Source organism: Tiliqua scincoides, chromosome 5 (assembly GCF_035046505.1).
Source record: "Tiliqua scincoides isolate rTilSci1 chromosome 5, rTilSci1.hap2, whole genome shotgun sequence".
Lineage (NCBI taxonomy): Eukaryota > Metazoa > Chordata > Lepidosauria > Squamata > Scincidae > Tiliqua > Tiliqua scincoides.
Genome location: NC_089825.1, coordinates 107,029,074 through 107,043,318, shown reverse-complemented (window position 1 = coordinate 107,043,318; position 14,245 = coordinate 107,029,074). Strand labels below are relative to the sequence as shown.

The window sequence follows — 14,245 nt, the reverse complement described above, 5'->3', positions numbered from 1 at the left end:
CCAGGGCGCACTTAGGATTACACCCTTTGTTAATTAATAATGAGATGTCCAAAAGGTGTGCAGATGCACCACTGGTGCCCACCCTTTATGGTAACACTCAAATATTTCTGGGGGCATAGCTATCACAGGTTGTGTCCCCTAATAAGACATTAACAGATGACAGAAAACATTTCACATGAAGTCTTCCCCTGGGGAGCAATGTTAACTTCTCCTTCTGAGCAGATCTTTGCTGTTCAGCTCAGGCCTCAGGATAATTATGTAGCATTTGGGGAAAAAGATACAGCCCAGCAAGCCAACACTAGAGGCCAAGATAGAGAAGATCTCCACAGCCACCATGTACTTTCCCTTCGTGCTCAGGTAAGGTGGGATAAAGGACAACCAAACACTGCAAAACACCAACATGCTGAAGGTGATGAACTTGGCTTCATTGAAACTGTCTGGCAACTTCCTGGCTTGGAAAGCCACACTGAAACTGACCATAGCCAGGAATCCCAGGTAACCCAGAACACAATAAAACATGGTGATGGAGCCTTCATTGCACTCCACTACAATTTCTTCAGCCAGAGAGTCCATGTCCAAATGTGGGAATGGAGGAGCAGTGTGGAGCCATACAGCACAGATACTGGCTTGAATCAGGGAGCATCCAAGGACAATGGTGTTGGCCAGTCTCTTCCCCACCCATTTCCTCATCCTGGATCCTGGCTTGGTGGCCATGAAAGCCAGAACCACAGTGATGGTTTTGGCCAAGACACAAGAAACAGTCACTGAGAAGACAAGGCCAAAAGATGTTTGTCGTAAATAACAGCTCACTATCTGAGGTTGGCCAATGAATAGCAAGGAGCAGAGGAAGCAGAGCAATAAGGAGACAAGCAGGGAGTAGGTGAGATCTCGATTGTTGGCTTTGACAATGGGAGTGTCCTTGTTCTTGATGAACATTCTGAGCACCAAAACTGTGATCAGAGAAAAACACAAAGCAAGTATAGTTAATATAATTCCCAGCAGCTCTTCAAAAGAGAGGAAATGGAGGTTCTTGGGGAAGCACTGATTTTGATTCTTGTTTGGAAACTGACCTTTGGGACATTTGAGGCAGTCATTCATGTCTGAAACAATAGAATAATTGCAAATTCAGTATTATCATTCATGCCATCATTGCCTTTATATCATCCTCCATCATCAGAAGTGAATGTATTCGTCTCCAATGTGCTGTGTTAGTCATTTAACTCGAGTCCCTTTGAAATGTTGCTTTACTCAAAGCATTCAAAACTGATGGACAACCTTTCGTGGCCTCTTTGTACAGCATGAACAAGTAATATGGTGCTATTGTATTATCTACAAGGTTGGGAAATTTGCTTCTCAGTTGAAAAGATTCCATGATGCCTGTTAAGTATGCTATGGCTGATTGGATGATGAATAAAGACACAGTGTTCAAACAATACCAGCCATGTGGTGCTTAGTGTGGTGTTTTACTGGCTTATAAACGTAGTATTCATTTAGAGCTGCAGAATAGCATTTCACGTAGAGGAAAGTCCAAACCAGTTTGTTATGGGTGGAAGAACATCTTCTTGGCATGAGACATGTAGTTAGTGGAAAAGAACATGACAGGACAGGTAAGGCCTGCCTGTCCATGTGACCAACTGAAGAGGTCACCCCAGACAGCAGATTGGCAAGGGAATTTATTCTCCCTCTTGCCTCTGCTGTAACTCCTCTCCTCCTCCTTCTCTCTGCATTAGAAAAGGAAGAAGGGACAGAGTGGAAGGGACAGAGTGGAAGACTGGCGGAGAAAATAATCCTCTCCCCTCCACACTTCCTCTACTGGTCTGGACCATTTTTCCTTTTCCAATCCAGCAAGAAGAGTCCTCCACATCATCATTTATTGGGAAGCATAACTGAACATGCCACCTTGTGATAGCTGCTGCAGAGTGGGCTGAACTAGCAAGGAGACCTGGCCAAGATCTGGCAAAACAAGGAGTATCTCAGCATGCCTGAGGCACTTCAAGACCTAAGTCAGGGCGGAAGACAGGGCAACATGGCAGGGAAGAGATTTCAGCTAGGAGAAGGAAGAAGTTAAAGAGGGAAGGGGGAAGGAGGAAGAAATGGGGCTGCTCTGCTGGTGGGCAGGTATTATGTGGCTCCATGTGCTGCCGTCAGGCCATTTGCAATAGCCTTAAAGTGCATTCCACGATTGGAATGCTAGTTGAACCCCCCATGGCCTCATCCCAAGGAGGCAATGTGGTATCAAAGGGTTAGAATTGGAAATTTCTATGGCTTGGCAGAATTTGCCTAGGGGGAGGAGTGATGAATATGACCCGCTCTGGTGTTTCTATTCTGTCTTAAATCAGCTTTATCAAATACATGTGGTTCAATTTAAAAGTCATTATGGGCCTCAGGTTCTCCTTAGGGGCGGTGGCGGCGGCGAGAATCTGACAATAAAATAATCCAGACTCATTGAGTTCAAGCATTCAGTTAGTCACCTTTTTTGAACGATCAATAGAGTCTGCTGATTACTTTCTCTGTTTGGAAGTGTGAAAGTGGAGAAAAGGGGAAACCAGCAGAAGACATTCAGTGTCTGATTCATGATCCTGCACTTCATGTCTCTTACCCGTCTGGTATGAAACCTTCCCTTCAGGACACGGATGACAATCATAGCAACAAAATGGCTTCCCTTCCTTCTTTTTTCTCCTGTGACCCGGATGGCAGTGGTCATTACATACAGCAAGGGGCACTACCTATAGATAAAAAAGGAGAATCATCCTCGTTTTGCTTCTTTATCTAATAAACAATGTTCTGACCTCATCAAAGATGAAACTCGCTTCTCTTCCATGGTGGATCATGAATGAATGGGAGCATTCACAAATGAATGAATGTTGAAGGCCCAGCACTGGACAGTTCCACTTCAGCTTGACTTTCAAAGGGCTGGTTTGAAGTGAGAAAGACCTAATCTCAGAATGCAGCCTTCTGATCTTTGTTAGAATGTCCAGGGCAACCACAGAAGCAGCACAAGAAACTCTTTGGGGTTCCTCATTGGGGGGGCTCAGCAGAATCACCCCATCCTATGGGCCATTTACAAAGTGGATTTATCAACCCACTGCCATAAATGACAATACGATGGTGCAAACAGGATGATCAGATAAAATGGAGGACATGGTGCCTATACCTTTAACCATTCTATAGAAATGGGAAATTTGGCAGCTATTTAAACCACTCCATATTGAGCTGCACCTGCTAAAATTCCTTCTTGTATACAATGGTTAAAGGTATAAGTACTCTGACTTCCATTTTAACTGGGCACCCCGGGTGCAAACATTGCACCACAGTTGAGTGTGATGGAGCCACTGGCAAAAGTAGTCAGAGGCTCTGTGTATGCACCAGACTTTCCCAGATGCTCTGCCATCCCAGGTAAGGTGATGGAGGAGGCAGTTCTAGGGAGGCTGGTGCAGGGAGAGGGAAGGGCATTGGGCAAAGAGCAGGCTGGAGTGGGTGGGTCTTGATAGCAGAAGCGTGTGGATTCTATGCCTGATTTTCCAACCTGCTTCACTCTCTCTTCTCTTCAGACTTATACCAGCTACATAATTGGCAAAGGTCTGAGGAGAAGCAATCAAGAAGCAATCAAGCAGCCTAACAGGAGGTAGCTGAAAAGGTTTTTTTGCTTGCCTTTCACTGGCCATCTGATTTCCTTCTCCCCGCCACCACAGCACACTCGGGCAATGCAGATAAATGGCATTAGATGTTATGGGATAAGACTAGGCTCTAACTTCTGCAGTTAACTTGAAAATTAACTTTCAAACTGCTTGCATCAAAGATGTGACATGAAGAAACATGACTTTTCCCCTGAGCAGAAGGTGATATTCAGAGACTGGTTTTTCTAAGGACAAAAACTCCGCAAAAATTGTCTGTGTGACTAAGGGTGCAATCCTAATCTTGTGTAGGCTGGCACAAGTCCCTTGCACCAGCCTAGGAAGGTCTCAAATGTGCTGCAAAGCATATCTACGCCTCCTCAGGAGCAAGTTGCACCAGCGCACAGAGGTGGGCGGGAGCACAGAGGTTGCATCCAGCCTCCATGGCAGATTGCAGAGTGAGCCTTGCATTGGCTGAGCTCGGCTGACGCAAGTCTCTGGGGTGGGTGGGGAGGAGGCAGGAGGGAGGAGTTCCGGGGCAGGGAGAGGGTGAGCAGAGCTAGTCCCAGGGGCAGATGGGGAGTGGGAGGTGGGGCTGGGATCCAGCTGTTATGCTGGATCCCAACCCCCGTTCCAGAGCAGCAAAGAGTGGCTTCAAGCTGCTCTGCTCTCCTCGGAATTGTGCCATCTCAGGAGGTGACACAAGTTCGAGTAGACACATAGGGGCTGCAGTGGCTTACCTTGGGGTAAGGGGAAGAGTTTCCCCTTGTCTACGGCTGAGCCTCCTGGCCTGCCTGTTCCAGCAAGATAGAATTCTGCTGAAAAATGTCTCTATATCATGAACAACAACAGCAAATGGGCAACCCAACCATAAGCTTTCCTAGCACCCAAAATGACAACTGCTGTATCCTATGGGGCAGGAAAGCAGCACCAGGTCTCCTCAGGGTAAGGGAACAAATGTTCCTTTACCCCGTGTAATACCTAGGCGGCTCCAATGGGTCTCCTCAGATCAACACCAGCTACTGAGCTGGTGCAGAACCAAGGAGACCCGTGTCAGGCTTCCCAGCCCGGGAACGCAGTCAGGATACAGTGGCAGAGCCTGCTGCTGTCTCCGCTCCCCTCTCAGTCCTGCTCCTTTCTTCCCCCCACTTCTTTCCCCCCACTTTCCCCCTGCCAAATTCTTACTGTACTTACCGCCAGGAGCTTGTGATGGCCATCTTCTGGCACTGAGGCCCAGCACCGATTGATGCTGGGCTCAGCATCGGTGACGCGTCAGTACCATTGATGCAAAAGTGCCTTATGACACTTTTTGCAACAGCCAGGTGAGTGGCACTGGTGGAGCGCCTGCACCGCAGCCCATAAATTCGGTCCCTTAGAAAAATGTAGAAGTAGGCCTGGAATGAGAGGTTCAGGATTCTATTGCAGGTCCAGGTACTGGAACATTTCCCATTTATTCAGCTCTTACCTGATTGAACATGCTGTGCCATGTGATGGCCTCTTCATTAATGGTGAACTCTTTGCCGGGGAAAGCCAGTGGGTCCATCATTCCTACTTTCACTCTTAAGAAGGACTGGTTGGGGAAAGTCACCCAGTTGATCAGATCAAATCCACTTGCTAACTGACCTTCCTCATCAAAAGACACCAGGTCTCCAGCACTGTTGTTGAAAGAGATGCTCTTCAGGAAAGGGTGAAGCTGCATTAAAAAAAAAAAAAGATATAGGAATATATTACAAACTGAGACTTTTGTAAGGGTATAAAGTTGCTTTGTTTGTTTTTTTATTTCTTCACTTCTGTTTGCTTCAGTGCCTTGGAGTATTTGGTTTTCTTGTCAAAGAGAAAAAGCACACTGGTTGTATCTAGACACTTCTGCCTGAATGCTTGCACAAGCCAGACTCAGCCATGCCAGCAAAGACTTAACCTTTTGTGAGTATCCAATTGCTCACTTGCAACAAGCTTGTGGAAATCAGCACCAGTCACTGTTGCATCTGTATCCAGAGGTGCTTATCTTTGGAGAAGGAGCAGAATGCAATGGTAGTGAACACTTCCAAGACCCCGTGGCATCATTTGCTGGTGGAGATGGGGGTCTACTAATTCCCAAATCTGGGCAGCTCCATGTAAGGCTGCCAGCACTGGGAACGGGGTTAGGATATGGCAGATCTTGCCCCCTTCCCAGGCCTGCCCCACCCCTATTCTGCCCTCCCCCCACCTAGAAGCACCCCATCCCCATCTCTGTTCCACCTTTCCACCACATTCCCCCTTTCCCTGTGCTGCTCAATGGACTACTCACCTCTGCTAGTGGGCTTTTCTGTTGATACAGCACCAGCAGGCCGGCACCAGCTTTCCCTTTATTTAATGTCCATTAGAAAGAGGACTGTCAGAGGTCCATTTTCTGAGCAGAAATTATGGGCATAGCATTTACCATTCTTGGACTAGAACTACTAGTCCCCTGCCATCACCTTCCCTACCCCCCAAATATGAACACTTTGCTTTAAGTGATGAAGCTTGAGAAACAGCTGTCCAGTTGATTGCTCTCAAGAGTCACACACTTTGTGAACATTTGAATAAGTGTTCAAAAAAGTTAATGTCACTTTGTCCATCTCTGAATCCAGTGGAACAGTTTTGGTTCTGTATGCTTTATATGCCACCATGGAGAAAGGAACTTGCAAAACCTTACCTGAGAACTTTGAAGATTTGGAGGAAACAATCTACATTTGTTTTCAATTGCGCCGTGGTTGGGCCTGAAGGGACACATCTTTTGCAATGCATGTGCTACAGCATGAACAGCATTGTAGATGCTGTAGCTTTGGCCTGTCATGCTCATTTCAAAAACAGTTCCTGGGAGGTCCTTCAACTTTTCTTGACCCGTGCAAGTATTACCGTTCTCTTTGTCCTCATCAGAATTGGAAAATAAGCAACCAAAACTCTGTTCCCAAAAGATCTTGATGAAATCATCTCCTTTTTGTGAGTCAGGATGTAGAAATTGAAGGAATTCTGGAAACCCCATCACTTCCTCAGAGTGAATTGCAAAAGACAAGGCACCATGGAAGAATCCTACATCTAATGTCCTGTGAATTGTCATTGTTGAAAAATCCCACTGGACAGTCATAATCCACAGCTTCCCTGTAGAAGTCTCTGTATTACCTTCTAGCACCATGTGAAGAAAGATAATCCATTTCAAACATGTTGTGGTCTTAACCTCTGCATTTAACACATAGATGCTGACTTCTGAATTGATTAGTGAAATGATCTCATCCATAAGTAAGTTGTGTCCTTCCTTAACCCTTCCTATTTGAGATGATATTGTAACCGCTGTACTTATGGATACTGTGACTATTTTTTTACTGAAGGCTGTGCAGATGCCATGTTTAGAAAGCATTTTCATCATGGTCTGCACAAATCTTTCACCATCGACATCATCCGAAGCAATGATCCCTACCCAAGTCCACTGAAAATGCTGAAGTAGACAGACAATTCCTCTGTATTGATGCCCTTCATTGGGGACCATTCGGTAAAAGGACGGAAATTTCATTTTGGTATTCATCACTGGAGCAATCTAAGGAAATAATGTTAATTTTTCAGATGGGGAGGAGAACTGAGACTCAGCAGTAGTGAATCTGGTCAAATATCTACTGAGATGAAGCCCAATTCTGAATTTAAAAAACATACTTCTTTCACTGAATGCATTTAATAGCACATGGTGTGAATAGTTTTATTATTATTTTTAAGCCCCACCTTTCGAAACCTAATGGGAAGCTTCCTGCTATCTTTCTTACTGTGTCCCTATAGCGTGTAGGGACATGCCCCTGCTTGTCACATACCTGTTCTAGCCTCTGTAAAAGCAAGAAACATGCATGCTTGCTAATGGAACAAAAGGTACATGGGGTGCTGAGGGCTGTGGAGAGTCACAGATAACTGAATCTGCAGATACAGGATCCAGGGAGACGTCTGTACCCACAAAAGAGTCAAATGGCTTTGCTAAGATTATTTCATTCATTTTATATGAATTTGAAATCATCATCATTTCTTATGAATATTTGAGATGAATAATTTTATCAACATTAGCTAAGGTGGCATTTCTATACAACTTCTTCTGGGCATGTCCAATTGAACACAATTCAATGAATGTCACTTTTAATAGGATAAATACCCACACAGCTGAAAAATCACCTTGACCTATATGCTCATTGTACCTGTGGAATCTTGAAGATGCCTAACTGGGTAGCCATGTGATGAGAGATTTCAGAATCAAGTCCTCCAATGACAGCTATCAGATGCTTCTCCTTCTCACACTTGAAGTTGGGGGCAATCCTTTTATCAGTGGAAATAAGTTTCATGGTGTTCTGATGAGTCATCCTTGCATTTAAGTAACTGTCATAGATGTGGAAGCCCAGGCTGACATTTGGTAGGATTTTTGGGTTCTCACTGATCTCCTTTACAGCAAACACTAAGGACAGGACATGCTGGTAGTTCTTTGGTGTTGAACTGGAGGGAGGTTTAAAATAGAGTCTGTGTGAAGCAGATATTGCTATGGCAGCAGCATACACACCCCCATGAATTACGCAAGGCAAGATTGTTTATTGGGTTAAATGGGCCACATTTATTAATTAATAGCATATAATAATCAACATGCCACAGGCTCATCTAAAAGAGATGTTTATCCCCTTTAGTGCAGACACCTGCACTGTAAGAGACAAAAGCCCTGCTATTTCTCCCCTGGACATTTTTATTTAATTATTTTCTAGATTTTCATACCACCCTTTTTCCTAGGAGCTCAGGGTGATGTGCATAGTCCCTCCTTTCCTTTTATCCTCACAGCAACCCTGTAAGGCTTGGGGCTAAGAGATGGTATAAGCTTCATGGCTGAGTCAGGATTTGAACACGGCTTTTCCAGGTCTAAGTCCAACTCCTGAACCACTACAACAACATGGCTCAAACCTGAGGTTGCCTCTAGGCAACCCCAGCCTTTCCACATCAACCTATGAAAGGAGAGACCCAGCAGCCAATTGCTCTGCCTATTCCAAACTTAACAGCATTTGAGATGGACTTCCAAGTCCAGTTGGGCCACCAGCTTGCATTCCGGAGTCAGACAGCCTCTTGAAATGATTAAAATTTAATTTTGTAAAGCTTCAATCCCATATAAGATGAGAGAGGGGGGAAAGGGCTACTGCAGCCGGAGGCAACATATCTGCGAAGGGGTGCCCACCTCTGGGACATTCCCCTCAGTGTTCCAATCTCTGCAGTCCTACTTACTTCCACTGCTCCTCCTTCTTCTACTCTCTGAATTGGAAAAGGAAGATGGGGTGAAAAAGAAGAGGAAGTGTGGAGGGGAGGATATGAACTGCAATGTTAGGGAGAGGTAAAATAATTTCCTTACATCACTTCATCTATTAGCTTTGTTTTGGGGTGTTCGTTGAAAGAAAGTTCATCAAATAGGCAGCCAAACTGCGAAACAATCACTCCGATGATGAGATCTCCACTCTGATGATACATGTATGGGAACTGGGAAGGATCCGTGATGGTACACATGACAGGCTGCGCCTTGCATTCCGCTGGAGGGAATTGCAGGCCCACAATGAGCATCTGCCCAAACAGAAGGGTCCCTTTCATCTTGGCCAAGTCTGATTCAGAACGTTCAGTGTCTGAACAGTGCAGGATATTGTGGATATTTTATGTCCGCTTTCCGACTTGTGTGATTTGATGTGGCTTGACTCACAGTAATTGAAGTTAATTACAGCTTTCAAAATCACTGCTCCTGACTATAGTGCTTGGTGTGATAATTTCTTTTCCCATTATACGAGCAGAAGAAAATATTTGTTGGATCTCATTGTGACTTGGTGAGGTATGGGGTCAATGGGACCCAGAGAGACAGAGAGAAATGACAGCCAAACAGAATACCTCTGGGATGGAAACAGAGGGGTCTGTTGATGTATCTGAGAGAGAAGCTCCTTTACACTGACTTGCACTACACTGCTTGCTGATCTCCGCCCACCCATCCCCTTGTACACACTCACAATGAGGAAAAAATTAGATTGCTGTAAACTGTCCTCTGTGGGGCTGGTCTTGGTCAATGCTCAGAAGATGCAGCTAATATAGAACAATGCTGCCTCCATCTTTATTTGACTCAAGTGCCTTACTTGAGATTACTGGCTATGTATACCCAATGATTAGACTACCCAAACCTATTCTTGCTCCTCACTCCATTGATGCAGCCACACCAAAAATGGTGCACTGTATCCAGCAAGGGGAGGCAGTTTGGGAGGCTTCAGCAGGGAAAGGGGATTTTAATCCTTGCATAAGCGTCCTGCTCCACAGTGGATCCCCTTTCTTTAGTGCAGGTTCAAGAGAGAATGGCGGAATCAAAGCTACAGGGATACGATCTGGTGTGAGCCATCACCACCTAATCCACCTCCTCTGGCAGCCTCTGCTCTCTCCCCACTCCCCTCCCAACCCATTCTTCCCCCTGCCTGCATTCCACCCCAGCTCCACCCCTTCTCACCTCTCCTGCTGGTTTACCTGCTTTATGGCTCATGTTCCACTGGTGGCTCCAGTCCATAGGTTTGGGCTATCAAAGGAGGAGAAAGGAAGAGAGAGGAGGAGGATGGAGAATTTCCTTAGAAGGGGAAGGGGCAGAGCAAAGTGGGTGAAAGTCTGCAGAAGAAGGGAGATCAGATGACTTTCCAGAAGAACCTAGGAGAGGGAAGTACCTGCCTATCTGTACCAGGTGCCCCTTCAATTGAAATCAATATGTTGCATCCAAGCTAGTCATAACTAAGAATCAGCCAAATTGACTAGACAAGTGACATTCCAATTCTAATCCCCCCCTGCGACTTCCAGAACTACTCACAGCAGACTCGTGAGTTACACTTAGGAGGAAAATGACAGAGGCACATAAGAACATAAAATCATCTGAAGAACCCTGCTGGATCAGGCCAAAGTTCCATCTAGTCCAGCTTCCTGTATCTCACAGTGGTCCACCAAATGCCTCAGGGAGACCTGCATCACAAAAATGCACCCAAACAACAAGAGACCTACATCCTGGTGTCCTCCCATGAATTGGACATTCTGAGATAGCCTACTTCTAAAATTGGGAGGCTGTACATACACATCATGGCTTGTAACTCCTGATGGACCTTTCTTCCAGAAATTTGTCCAATCCCCTTTTAAAGGCATCCAGGCCAGATGCCATGACCACATCCTGTGACAAGGAGTTCCACAGACTAATTACATGCTGGGTAAAGAAATATTTCCTTTTGTTTGTCCTAATTCTCCCAAAACTCAGTTTTAGTGGATGTCCCCTGGTTCTGGTGTTGTGTGAGAGGGAAAAGAACAGCCCTCTATCCACTCTATCCATCCCTTGCATAGTTTTGTGTGTCTCAATGTTGTCCCGCCCCCCCCCCATGTGCACCACCAATTTGATTGCACACAAGACAAGGAATGAGATGGGATTTTGTGGATTGATAGCAAGAATGTATGAAGGACCAAGATATACCAGCCTGTCTCCTGTTTCATGTGCATAGCAGTGGTCACCTATGAGTCTCCTCACACCTACACCAGCTATGAAGCTGGCATAAGTCTGATAAGGGGAAGCGGATGGGGCAGATTGGAAAATGGGGGATAGGATCCAGTGCACACTTTTGACACTGAGATTCAACTTTCCAGCCCATTTTTCAATTCTTCCCCTCTTCTTCTTCAGATTCCTTGATGGATTGGTTAACAGAAATTGTTCAATAGAGGCCTTTGCCCAATGGTTCCTAAACTTTTTTGACTGATGGCTCCCTTGTCCTACCAGGTCATTAGCCATGGCCCCCTAGAAGAGCTACAATGCTATACATTGTATAGGACTATGGATTTTTTTGCAAGGATTCTATAACTCCCCTGGCTGGTTTCCATAGCTTCCTGGGAGATCCTACATCATTTGTCCAGTAGACATTCTGAAGTCAGCTGGTTACTTTCAAGTGCTGGGTAAGGATGTTTTAACTTCACACCTGATTTGTTGAGGCAGGGGGGTACAGTATGAGGGCTTTTGTGCCTATCCCTGGCTGTTGAATGTGTGGTGAATTTTTTTTCTTAGCGACTTGGCAGGTATAGTGCAGGATGGGGAACAGGAATATGGAATTGGTGTGCACCCTGAGGTAAACAAGAGTTAGATGGTGGAACCAGAGATTTCCTGCTCAGGAATGCTAGCTTGTGAACCCACCAGCTTGGATTGCAAAGTCAACTTCAAAGGCTGTCTAGCTTGGGGTACAAGGCAGGGCCATGTCAGGAGGTACAATTTTATCAGAAGGTACAATGTTTCTTTTGGGCCCCTTCTCAGTACAAATTTTCTTTTTGGTTCCTTCCCTTCTCCATTGGATCATAATTTCATACGACCATTGGATCATAAGTTCTGCAAATTATGATATATAAAACTATGTAGGCTTACAGAAAATGTGAATGCTGGTCTTCACACAATATATGCAGACTTTTCTGAGATCCTAAGAAATTTCCAGCTCCTGTCCTTTTGGCATCCAGGCCCCCTTTATGACGCCAGACCCAGGTATGATGTTCCCCTAGCAACCCTCTTTCATGGGCCTGGGTGAGATAGGAAAATGTAAATCCCAGGACATTTTGGGGGGGGCCCTCCTTTGGCTCCTGGGCCCTCATTTTGTCCATGAACTTGTGTCCATGAACCTGGGCCCTATACTGCTCTGGGCCAGGGTATTTCAGATATCGCCCACTTCTGTACAATCCGGCTCGACAGAGAAGGCCTTTTTACAAGTGCTGCCGCCTAAGGAGGTACATGGGGCGGCGGCAAGAAATAGGGCCTTCTCAGTAGTGGCACCAATGTTATGGAACTCCCTTCCCCTTGATTTGAGAATGGCTCCCTCTCTTGAGACTTTTCGGCGAGGCCTGAAGACCTTTTTGTTTAAACAAGCCTTCTGAGTTCATGGCCTTTTTAAACATCTTTTCTATATCTTTTAGTATTTTTACAGGCCTGATTCCTCTATGATTTGCTGCATTTTGCTCTTTTTATCTGACTTTTTATCTGACTACTGTTTTTATGGGTATCCGTTAATGTGTTTTAATATGTTTTTATTTGCGGTTAAATTATGTTTTTAATCTGTTTTTAATATGTTGTAAGCCGCCCTGAGTCCCTTTTGGGGAGAAGGGTGGAATATAAATAAAGTTGTTTATTATTATTATTATTATTATTATTATTATTATTATTATTATTATTATTATTATTATTATTATTATTATTATTATTTATCCCCTGCTCCCCTTCTAATGAGCAAACTCAAAGCTGCAGTTCATTAGCTAACGATGAGGTTGAGGCAGCTGAATTGCACTAGGTACCAGCTTACATGGTGCAATTCAATTGCCTCAACCTCACTGTCAGCTGATGATCTGTAGCTCTGAGTCCAGGTGGCAACACTCAAGGGAGAATAGCAAATAGCATATGGTTTCCTCTAAGGCAGTGCTTCCCAAACTTTTTAGCCCCGGGTCCCACTTTTTTAAATGGCACTCTATCAGGACACACCTCAGTTTACCAGACTTTAAAAAAAAGGAGATCTAGAAAGAAATATTTTACTTATGCATATATTCATGATAATAACAGGAAAAAAGACCCTCACACATGTATCTCCCTATATTTACACATGCTTGCAAACTGCAGAAGCAGAACTCTTTGCAGAGTGAGTAACAGCTACAGTATCTGATTGTTGAATAGCCTCAGGGATTGAGGCAATTAGTTATCTGATCTTTCCATTACCCTTTTGCGACCCAACAAAAATCAGGTTGTGACCCACCAGTGAGTCCTGACCCAGAGTTTGGGAACCACTGCTCTAAGGAATCAATGTGGGGGATCACTGTGGGCTGTGGATTCCAATGATTTGGATTCAATAAATGTGCCCAAGTTTAAAATCTAACATGCACCTTGTGTGCATATGGTGTTCCCTTGGGGAAAACCTTTTCCCAAACAGAACTGTATTTGTTATTTATTTGCATAACTTATGAGCCACAATAGGATCTTCCCATTAACAGATTCACACAAAAATAAATATCAAGTTTCTCACTTCTAGCAACACATATAAGATTATAAGATAAGGAAATGTTCATGGATTGCAATAGTAATCTTCAGAACAGTCCTGCATTTAGTTGTTTGTACCAAATCCCATCTTGGAATGCTGGGTACCTGTCTCTGAGCTGGCTTGGGATTCATTAGCTTTTAGTTTTATTTTTACAATAAAGACTTCAAGTTAAACTATCAAGATGTGTCTCTTGGCATATTAACTTGCTAAACCAGCCACATTTTTAAAGAAAAAAAATGAGACCTGAGCTAGGTACAATTTAAATTTTTAAAAAGTTTGAAAACCTTCAAGTTAGAGTATTTGATCCACAATACACTTGGACTGACCTTGGAAAAATGCTTACAACCAGGATATAAGACAGCAATTACAATCATTGCTATTCACTATCAAAACTGGGGGAAGTCTGACAAAACAGAATTGATCATGGGCACAATCCTAACCAGGTCTACTCAGAAGTAAGTCCTATTTTGTTCAATGGAACATACTCTCAGGAAAGTGTGGTTAGGATTGCAGCCTGTCTCACGTCCAGATAACACAAGAGCAAGTATATGAAAGAAATTC

At 44.4% G+C, this 14,245-nt stretch overlaps 1 protein-coding gene across 1 annotated transcript; it reads right to left on the bottom strand.

Moving 5' to 3' along the window:
- Nucleotides 1-201: 201 nt before the first annotated feature.
- On the bottom strand, nucleotides 202-9,221 carry LOC136652995 (vomeronasal type-2 receptor 26-like). The gene is made up of 6 exons (XM_066629922.1): nucleotides 8,989-9,221; nucleotides 7,805-8,096; nucleotides 6,289-7,167; nucleotides 5,080-5,307; nucleotides 2,600-2,726; nucleotides 202-1,100 (listed from the first exon to the last, which is right to left on the bottom strand). Exons 1-6 carry the CDS (start codon nucleotides 9,219-9,221, stop codon nucleotides 202-204), a joined length of 2,658 nt encoding a protein of 885 aa, XP_066486019.1.
- Nucleotides 9,222-14,245: the final 5,024 nt, after the last annotated feature.

Bases quoted from the DNA above. Each gene is read 5' to 3' on its own strand.
- LOC136652995 (XM_066629922.1), bottom strand. From the start codon at position 9,221: ATGAAAGGGACCCTTCTGTTTGGGCAGATGCTCATTGTGGGCCTGCAA. The intron at 8,097-8,988 runs GTAAGGAAATTA...ACCTCCCTCCAG, and splicing joins AAGCTAATAGATGAAGTGAT to TTCAACACCAAAGAACTACC. The intron at 2,727-5,079 runs GTAAGAGCTGAA...TTTTATCTATAG, and splicing joins GGCACAGCATGTTCAATCAG to GTAGTGCCCCTTGCTGTATG.